General features: G+C 40.3%; 1 protein-coding gene across 1 annotated transcript; it reads left to right on the top strand.

The window, feature by feature from the left end:
- Positions 1–6884: 6884 nt before the first annotated feature.
- LOC102783127 (hepatocyte nuclear factor 3-beta-like) lies at positions 6885–10115 on the top strand. Its single transcript, XM_006793498.3, has 2 exons — positions 6885–7093; positions 8966–10115. The coding sequence occupies exons 1-2, from the start codon at positions 7019–7021 to the stop codon at positions 10028–10030; spliced, it is 1140 nt and encodes a 379-aa protein (XP_006793561.2). The 5' UTR covers positions 6885–7018; the 3' UTR covers positions 10031–10115.
- Positions 10116–11129: the final 1014 nt, after the last annotated feature.

The following is an 11129-nucleotide window of genomic DNA, read 5'->3' on the forward strand; positions in this document are numbered from 1 at the left end:
CGAACATTCAAACAACGGAAACAGCAAAAATATATCCTCAGCATGCAAAACAACTGAAATAACCATGGCAACACTTAATAATTTGTGATTTTTGAATGTACAGTGCAAATACCGCATTTTACTGTAAATATGTGTAGATGGTTGCTGTTAATAAAGTTGTGAGTATTTATTTATTTTTTAAATTTTGAATGAAACAAAAGGTTTTTTTAAAAAAACAACAAAGAGCAAAAAGCCTTTAGGCAATTTATGTGATCAACAAAATAAATAAAATAAATAAAAAATACAGCCTTACAGCTGCTGACATCCATCTCAAATACTGCCATCTATGATATGTGTATTGTATGTACAGCACACACCATATAGTCTAAAAAAATACATGTGTATAGTACATTATTACTTCCACTGCACTTTCTGTACATATAAACAATCACAGTGTATATGATTCATTTTTCCATTTTTTCTATCATATCTCTAATTCACTTTCTCTTCCTATCGCTTCTCCCTCCCAAGAGAATTTCCATAATGTGGGATTCATACAGTTTATATAAATTGTATGTCCACACTTACAAAGAATGACTAATCAAACAGTTGATTTCTTGCAAACACGATGGCCAATGAAGCACAACAGGAAGAACAATCACCACAGCACCTCCTCTGTCAACTGCACATCCTCGATTCCTTTCTTTAACTCCTCTCCGAGCATCTCTTCAAACTAGTTCATGCATTTATTACTTCTTGGCTGCACTACTGTAATTCATTATTATCAGGATGTCCTAAAAACTCCCTGAAAAGCCTTCAGTTGATCCAAAACGCTGCAGCAAGAGTCCTGACAGGGACTAGAAAGAGAGAGCAGATTTTTCCTGTATTGGCTTCCCTTCATTGGCTCCCTGTTAAATCCAGAATTTAATTTAAAATCCTGCTCCTCACATACAAGGTCTTAAATAATCAGCCCCCATTTTATCTTAATGACCTTGTAGTACCATATCACCCTATTAGACCACTTCACTCTCACACTGAAGGCTTACTTGTTGTTCCTAGAGTATTTAAAAGTAGAATGGGAGGGAGAGCCTTCAGGCCCCTCTTCTGTGGAACCAGCTTCCAGTTTGGATTCAGGACACAGACACTGTCTCTACTTTTAAGATTAGGCTTAAAACTTTCCTTTTTGATAAAGCATATAGTTTGGGCTGGACCAGGTGACCCTGAATCCTCCTTAGTTACTATTAATCTCTGGCTGTCTTCCACAGAGTGTCTTTGTTCTGTAGAAATGAAACGTCTCCACGTTGGAGCCTCATTTTAAAGTCATGTCAGTTGTGAAATTTTTTCATTATACAGATGTGATCATAACCTTTTTTCCATAGGACTTCTGTTATTTAAATTCACTACATGGCACAATGTGAGAAGATTAAAAAAACCCTTTTGTAATCACAGGCACACAGACAAATGCTGGAAGGCAGAAATGTATGAATATGAAGGACAAGTTGTTTAAAGACTCCTCTTCTCTCCGTGGTTTGTATATCTCAGTTGTGGTTATGATTTAGTGATACTTAAAGGTAAAAACACTTTTGGAAAGGACACACTTTCCCCAGTTATAGCTCCTCCTGGAGTCTTCTCTCTTTGCTGCTCTTGTGATGCATTTTAGGAGCTGAGGTGTCCTTCAACACAGAGCACAGACTGGCAAGAGGACAGAGACCCACTGAACTCATGCACACAAATAAACACGTGTGTGTTTATTTGTGTGCATGTATAATGTTTGGGAGCTGGGTGTAGTCAGAAGAAGTAAAGAATAATCTGTTTCTATCTGTTTTGTCGCTGAATTTATTAGAGATGGACCGATCCGATATTACGTATCGGTATCGGTCCGATACTGACCTAAATTACTGGATCGGATATCGGAGAGAAATAAAAAATGTAATCCGATCCATTAAATATCAAAAAAGCACCTTAAAAAACTTGCGACACGGCGTAACTCGGCTCATAACCGTAGCACGTCAGAGCAGTGTGGTCACCTGATAGAGCGGCTGCGTGTATTTGTAGCCTGCTAGCAAACATTTTATCTCCGAGGAAGTTATCTCAGATAGAAGTAAAGCAAGTGTGTAAGTTCATCTCTGAATGTTTGTAAAGCATTCCCAAGTTAAGCTTAACATCCGATATATAGAGCAACTGCCTCTTCTCTCTTCCTCCCTCTGCTACTTCAATCGTGAAACTGATCAATGATCAGCTGATCGGCTTTTCTGTCGTGAGTCCGTCTCTCTTCTTTGTTTTTGGCCCACTTTGCACCACAAAGAGGAAACCAGCGGCTGAACAACAGCAGCACTATTAAGCTTGATAAGCTGTTGTTAGAATTTATTTAATATTACTTTCTACACCAGGATCTTTTTCTATGCAGCTGACGGCTGGTAACTGTGCAGGGGCGGATCTAGCAAAGTTTAGCCAGGGGGGCCGATAGGGCATGAACAGGGAAAAGGGGGCACAAAGACATACTTTTCTTTCTTATTCTCATTTAAAATATCTAGCTTTTAATTATTTAATAATTATCTGAATCTTACACCCAAAGTTTTAATCTGATGTAAAATGTATAGAAGTCCATTACTGTATATAATAACTGTTAAGTCTAATATACCCTAGTAAGCTGTAGTACTTTTTCCTTTGGGAAAGTACCAACTGTGAATTCTGCAATTCTGTTGAAAAAAGATGTTGAATCTATTTAATTATTCTTGAAAAATAATTTATTTCTGTGAATTTTTTTCACCCTGCATCAAATTAAAGTTGATTACATTGATTAAGCATCATGAGGAAGAGGGTGGTTCCCTATTTTCTTTTGCTGGGAGTTTGCAACCCTATTAGTTAGGTTGCTTAATATTTCTGCTAAGTACTCTTTAAAATACCAGAATAGGAAGGATGGTGCAAGTTTAACTTTATTAGATTGATCAGTGTTGCTGAACTATGAAATATTTTGGGTGCAGTGTGTTTTTTTACATACAGGTATAACAGAATAGCTTTAGTGTTGTTGTTGTTTTTTAACTTGAGTATGAACTTATACAAAAAGCAGCAAGATATTAAAAAAACATTTTTGTTGATTAAAAAACACACTATATGGGATTCATATCGGTATCGGCAGATATCCAAATTTATGATATCGGTATCGGTATCGGACACAAAAAAGTGGTATCGTGCCATCTCTAGAATTTATAGCAGGGTTAGGAGGGGATGTCAATTTTTTAAAAAATCACAACATTCAGATTATTGTTATATGTATGGTGGGTAATGAAGAGCCGATCAAGCACACAACATCTCTGTTTGTTTCCTGTGTCAAGAATTTGGAGGCTGTGGATGCAGAGTAAGGAGTATTCTCATTTTTAGCTGATTAAAATAAGATATTTATAACAAATCAATAAATCACAGCCATTTTTCATCATTTATTCCCCATGAGGATCTCTAGACAGGTTCCATGTTGTCCCCATACTTGCCCATCTTATCTCAGGATGCAAAATAAAAAAAATATCTTGGTGCACGCTCAATCATCCAGGTAAGGAAATCCCAAAATGCTGACTCAGTTCTAGAGATGGACCGATCCGATATTACGTATCGGTATCGGTCCGATACTGACCTAAATTACTGGATCGGATATCGGAGAGAAATAAAAAATGTAATCCGATCCATTAAATATCAAAAAAGCACCTTAAAAAACTTGCGACACGGCGTAACTCGGCTCATAACCGTAGCACGTCAGAGCAGTGTGGTCACCTGATAGAGCGGCTGCGTGTATTTGTAGCCTGCTAGCAAACATTTTATCTCCGAGGAAGTTATCTCAGATAGAAGTAAAGCAAGTGTGTAAGTTCATCTCTGAATGTTTGTAAAGCATTCCCAAGTTAAGCTTAACATCCGATATATAGAGCAACTGCCTCTTCTCTCTTCCTCCCTCTGCTACTTCAATCGTGAAACTGATCAATGATCAGCTGATCGGCTTTTCTGTCGTGAGTCCGTCTCTCTTCTTTGTTTTTGGCCCACTTTGCACCACAAAGAGGAAACCAGCGGCTGAACAACAGCAGCACTATTAAGCTTGATAAGCTGTTGTTAGAATTTATTTAATATTACTTTCTACACCAGGATCTTTTTCTATGCAGCTGACGGCTGGTAACTGTGCAGGGGCGGATCTAGCAAAGTTTAGCCAGGGGGGCCGATAGGGCATGAACAGGGAAAAGGGGGCACAAAGACATACTTTTCTTTCTTATTCTCATTTAAAATATCTAGCTTTTAATTATTTAATAATTATCTGAATCTTACACCCAAAGTTTTAATCTGATGTAAAATGTATAGAAGTCCATTACTGTATATAATAACTGTTAAGTCTAATATACCCTAGTAAGCTGTAGTACTTTTTCCTTTGGGAAAGTACCAACTGTGAATTCTGCAATTCTGTTGAAAAAAGATGTTGAATCTATTTAATTATTCTTGAAAAATAATTTATTTCTGTGAATTTTTTTCACCCTGCATCAAATTAAAGTTGATTACATTGATTAAGCATCATGAGGAAGAGGGTGGTTCCCTATTTTCTTTTGCTGGGAGTTTGCAACCCTATTAGTTAGGTTGCTTAATATTTCTGCTAAGTACTCTTTAAAATACCAGAATAGGAAGGATGGTGCAAGTTTAACTTTATTAGATTGATCAGTGTTGCTGAACTATGAAATATTTTGGGTGCAGTGTGTTTTTTTACATACAGGTATAACAGAATAGCTTTAGTGTTGTTGTTGTTTTTTAACTTGAGTATGAACTTATACAAAAAGCAGCAAGATATTAAAAAAACATTTTTGTTGATTAAAAAACACACTATATGGGATTCATATCGGTATCGGCAGATATCCAAATTTATGATATCGGTATCGGTATCGGACACAAAAAAGTGGTATCGTGCCATCTCTACTCTGTTCATGTGGAGGTAAAGTTTTCAGTGAGAGAAAAATAAAAAAAAACTGGGACATTTTAAAGGTTCGTACCTGTAAAGAATCTTGTGTGTGTTTTTCTTATTTTATGATAATGTATAAAGTGACTTTTAGTAAGGTAACTCTCGATTTTTGTATGTTTTGTTTAAAAAAAGGGTTTCAGTTTCAATGAGACTACCTGTTTAAATAAAAGATTTAAAGCTAATAATGAAGATTTGCAAATTTTTAAAGGTACGTCACGTGTGAGGAAGATCTCTTTCCTGGCCACAGATTCCATATTTATCCTTCATGCCCACTGATTCTTCGTTAAGTCTTCCTCTGTTGTATCTGAAGCCTCTTTAAAGTCTTCAGTCAATGTTTAATCCATAACTTATGACTTGTAAATACTTTTAGTGATCCTGTGCAGGTGAGGGAAGCCCTTCGTTGTGTCACAGCTTTGATAAACACTTCGACCGCCTCTCGGTCTTCATGTGCAACCAACAAATGAAGGGAAATATTTGTGGTCATGTTTGATGGCCACAGAAGATAAAACAGCGGCTGTGTGCAGAGAGCATGGTGGTCCAGCTTCTCTTGTTCCTTCATCTCAGCTGTGTGTGCCGGCTATCCTTTCAGATTCACCGGCAGGTAAACACACACTGTCAGCGCACAAACAGTGAACCCTGCATCTGAAAAGGAAAGAGGAGATCCCGGGCAGTCTCCACTCTGCCGGGAACTAAACACTTTCACACAAAGGGAAAGGTTCATATTTCACGGTTATATAAAGACATTAAAGATCAGCCTCTCTGGAACCAGCATGTTTTGTGTTTTATCACTCCTACAGCTTTTTGAGCTTCATAAACGACATTTGAGACATGCATTATTCTTAAAATGAAAGAAAAATGTGTATTTTCACTCTGTGCATTCGTTAACTCAAGCGTATAGGTGGGCCAAAATTTTGTGAGAACCTCAAGCTTCATGATTCTGGATTCATAGAGGCCTGATCTGGTCCCTTGGCCTTGAATTGTAAACATGAGGATTATGATATTAACTGGCATCGTTTTGGTCTTTAAAACCACTGTATGTAAATCTAAATTCTTGAGGATTCTTGGTTGAAATTATACATACTAAACAAACTAGCACATCCTTTATATCATAAAGACAGAAAAATGTCAGACCACCTTCACAAGAAAAGCTTCCATCCAGTGCCTATACAATACAGTGACCCCTGGTTTTCCTCTGCATGTACCCAGAGATGGCCTCATACTTTACTGCCCTGCACCCGAGTTCCCTGCTCTCATTTTTTTTTGCCCCTTTTGATTTGTTATATGCATCTGTAATGTAACTCCCATATCTTAATACTTCAACAATGTTAATACTCTGTGCTTAGATGCTGCTAACTTTATGCTAGCTTATCACTCTGTTGAAAGAGACATTTTAAATGTTTTAAATGAAATTTTAAATGTTTACAAAAAAATAAAAATACAGAACATAACACAAACCAATTTTATGGCAAAATGTAACCAAACAAAAGTTGAAGATGAGACTGAAAAACAAAAGAAAACACACCTTAGGTGTAAAACAGAAAAAAGGTGTAATAGTGATCATTTTGATGCATGAAATGAGTTACAGAAGGTAAGAAAAATCTTTAAAGCTATTGAATCTGTGGATCTGATTCTGTCCATTTCGTTGCTAGTGGACTGTGCGGCGGATTTGGTGCCATTTTTCTTTAATTCTTTTCACTTTTAATTATTTTTTGAGAGTCAAAATTAAACCTGAATCTGCTGTGAGCCTCCTACAGGGGCCAGCTGAGCATACGTACCCACCCCCCTCGGGGAGTACCCGGCCCTGGGATGCAGGCGGCTGATTGGACAGCGGCTGCGCAGCAGCGAGCAGCAGGTGTCGCAGACGCTCAGTGCGCACAAACCGTCCGCCGGCCACAGTGCGCGCGCAGGTGAGAGGCAGCAGCTCCGGTGATAAACAGACAGGCGGGATCCAGCGGCCCGGTACCGGCTGCCAGCTGAGAACAGGAGGGGTCCACGTGGTTGTTTTCCAGCCTTGCGTGGAGCTGTTTGGATGAATCTGGAGCTGGAGCGTGCACGATGCTGAGCGCCGTTAAAATGGAGGGACAAGAGCATCCGGACTGGAGCAGCAGCTACTACTACGCAGAGCCCGAGGTCCGTGAATTTCACCCGTGGGTGTTATCAGTCAGTGGGGACGTTGGCTTATTGGTTAAATATCGATCAGAGGCAGAGGTTTCCCAGTGGAGGCAGATAAAAACCGATCACGGGCCGGAAAATCTCAGTGATGCAAAAACGATAACTGAGGGTCACTTACAGGATCTGAGCTGGAATCTGAGAGGCTCAGCTGTACCGAGCCTAGACAATTTACCCCAGACGTTAACGCACAGTTTGAATGTTTCATATAAAAGTATAACCAGTTATTAATATTATTGAGTGTAGGCTAAAGTTTAGTTTAATAAAATTAGAGATTAAAGAGTTTTTAAAGTCGTTTTAGAGCATGTTAAGTTTGTCAAAGGAGCCACTCCTCGGTTGGATTTCAAGTAAAAACAAGGAGCCATGTTTTTCATTTTAAGTAAACTAAGTAAATATTTGCAGTAGAATTTGTTAAACTGGGATCTAGTTTGTTCTTAGAAATCCAGGTAATTAAAGCGAAAATCGGGAGGCTGTTTGACCTTCAGTACTCGGCTGTGTCAAATAATCTAAACTGTAACTAACACTTAAAAACGATACCTGCTTTAAATTCGATCATAACTGCAAAACAAACACCGAGCAATAGAAAAATGGCTGCAGCTGCCAGCGAGGACACACACGGGCAACAAAATGTACGTTTTTACGCGATTAAACGTCACCTTTATTTTTCTGCAGGATTTACGAGGTTTCACACAAGCTTTTCATTCTTGAGGGACAGATTTTAACAAGCGCTTTGACTTCCTGTTAAAACTCTGTGTAACTGATTTTAATTCACAAATAAAACAAAAGCGTTAAAATCAGTTAACATGAGAATAAAATAAAAAAAATAAATGTGGAATATTTATCTAAAAATGTATTTTAAAAAAAAGACAAAAAAATATTTTATTCTAGTTAGAAAAATAATTTCCTTGGACGTTTTTACGTTTTTGAATACAATTTTTATACAATTGTAATTCTCGTGATAATTTTGTTCTATTCAAATAAAATTGTCCCCTCTAAAAGTTGCGTTAGTGATTTATTTAACATCACCAGTAGTCCCCACACCCTGCGCGTGAGCTCGGGTCTATTTAAAAAAAAAATAAAATAAAATAAAGTATAAACATGTCACAGACAGGTAAAGTGGAAGGTTTGGACTTCACCTTCAACAAGAAAACCATAGAGTGAAAGCAGCCTTTACAAGGATGTGCGTGCTTATAGATTTAAAGATATGGACGGACTCGGATTATATCAAATACAGCTCAATTAATATCTTTAATAACAGGAGTTATGGATGAATTAGACAGAGGAATACAGGTGTATTAGAAACCCTAAAAACATGGCTACTGTTAAACTGGGTGATTGGAAAATCAAACAGAAAGTCAGTCTTAGCCTTTATTGTAATAATCAGAATCTCGTGGTGAGCAGTTTTCACTGTTTTAAATAACTTCCGATCAGTTATTTGAAACTAATCAGAAGCTTTGGTGTATTTTTATCTCTGCGCCTGCTGTGACGCTTTATTGGAATTTTTTTGTGTATTTTTTCGAGTTTCCAGCCTCTTTTTTCACTCATTTCACTACTTTTAGACTTTACGATCAGTGACAGAACACTGATCGTAGCACGGATCAGGAACGAATTATTCCGCTCTTTTTTGGCCTGTTTTGGTCTTTTCTGACTCTGATCTTTGTGTCAGGCTGAAATAAATCCGCTGGGTTTATTATTGTGTGTTTATGCGACATTATCAGGCTGTTAACTTTAAATTAAATTAAATCATTTAGGGATTAAACTCAGTGTGTGTTTGTGTGTGTGTGTGTGTCCTCGTGCATTAATTAATGTTAATTGGCTTTCTCTGTGTCGCAGTGTTACCCCCCAGCGGCCAACATGAACTCCATGAGCACCTACATAGGCACGCCTGGCATGACGGGCACCGGCCACATGAACGCGCATTACGTGAGCCACCCGGTCGGGGTGAGCGGCTCTTCGGTGGCCTCCGGAATGACGCAGAGCGCCGGGGCCGCCGCGCTGCCGCCCAGCATTAGCCCCATGAGCCCGCCGCCGTACGGGAACGTGCCGGTGATGAGCCAGGTGTACGGGCAGGCCTGCGCCATCAGACCACGGGAGTCCAAGGCCTACCGGCGCAGCTACACGCACGCCAAGCCGCCGTACTCTTACATCTCCCTGATCACTATGGCGATCCAGCAGTCCGGCAGCAAGATGCTGACGCTCAATGAGATCTACCAGTGGATCATGGACCTGTTCCCGTTCTACCGGCAGAACCAGCAGCGCTGGCAGAACTCCATCCGCCACTCGCTCTCCTTCAACGACTGCTTCATCAAGATGCCGCGCGCGCCTGACAAGCCGGGGAAGGGCTCGTTCTGGACGCTGCACCCGGATTCCGGGAACATGTTCGAGAACGGCTGCTACCTGCGGCGGCAGAAGCGCTTTAAGTGCGGGAAGAAGGCGGACAGCGAGCCGGGCTGTGAGGCCGGAGCGCCGGGCAGAGGCTCGGACTCCCCGCCCTCCTCCTCCTCCTCATCGTCACCTCAGTCATCTGACGGAAAGGGCGCCGACCTCAAACCCCACCGGGGAGAACCGCCAGCCTCAAGCCCCGTGCGCGTGCCCTCCCCACTCACACACACGCAGCACCTGCTCTCGCACCACCCGCACCCGCTGCTGCTGCACGAGGCCGCGCACCTGAAAACGGACCCCTACCACACCCACTACTCCTTCAACCACCCATTCTCCATCAACAACCTCATGTCGGAGCCGCAGCACCACAAGCTGGAGCCGGTGGTGCAGTACGGAGGTTACGGTTGCCCGGTGTCCGGGGCTCTGATGGCGGCCAAACCCGGCCTGGAGCCCGCGCACAGCGACAGCGGGTACTATCACGGCATGTACGGCAGGCCCATAATGAACTCCTCCTGAGGCCCCGCCGGACTCCTCACTGCAAAAACTCTGTACATTTGTAAATGTGATAAAGGGCAATTCCCCTGTTTTTCATCCATCTGATAAAAAGCGTCATAGGAAATCTTTGTTGTGTCGTTTTTATTCAGCTGAAGGTTCACAAAGGTTAAACCGGACAGGACAACGGGGCCCACTCAAGCAACAAAAAATTACTTATAAGGTTTCTTTTCCCTCAAATTTGACTTCTTTGTGTGTATACATATATCTAAGCACAACAGAATAACACAATTGACAGAGAGGAAGGCGACCAGAGGTGTGCCAGGACTCTATTAAACAGAATTTTTAAAAACCTTCCACCCATGTAACATCAGATAGGGGAGACCAGGGATAGTTGTAACATTTTTGACATTTCTGTCTGTAAATTGGAGCTCTTTTAAGGTAGTGGATTCAAAATGTAATGCAAAGTATTTACATGTCTCAGCTATTAAATAGTGCAGCTATTTTCTCTGCAGCACAATTACCCATTGCATGGTATGGTCTCAAACACAAAGAGTGAAATGTTACAATTAACCCCATAGTCTGGGTTAGTTGTAACATATCCTGGGGTGAAATGTAACACAATGAAATAAGGGTACTAACAAAACATTAACATGTAATCTTTGTTTATTCAACACATGAATGCACTTAGAGCCATTTATGTAGCTATGCGTGTGTGTGACAGAATGCAGAAATCTAGCTTTTGAACATATTCCAACCCCCCAAAAAAGACAAATTATGGAATTTTCTGCAACTGAATATTTCATTAATTTTGGTTGGTCTTCCTTGAGTTTGGCCTCATTGGCTCAGTGGGCATTATAACCTACAACTCTTGCACCAATTTTGAACATAACAATGAAGCTGAAAAAATGTAGTTGTTCACCAGCATCGCAATTCCATTACTTTTTATCATGGCTTTCCTTGGTGTGGTTTGCAAAGTGCTTCAGAAAGATGAGGAAATCTGTTTCTTGCACCCATCCTGATTTATTTCCATTACCAATACTTCCTACTGGTCCATCTCTGACACAGTGGTCTGCATAATATATGTGTGGGAACACAAACAGTGGAGGAATTGTGTTGCCAA

This window comes from Neolamprologus brichardi, chromosome 15 (assembly GCF_056152115.1).
Source record: "Neolamprologus brichardi isolate AB-2024 chromosome 15, ASM5615211v1, whole genome shotgun sequence".
NCBI classification, from domain to species: Eukaryota; Metazoa; Chordata; class Actinopteri; order Cichliformes; family Cichlidae; genus Neolamprologus; species Neolamprologus brichardi.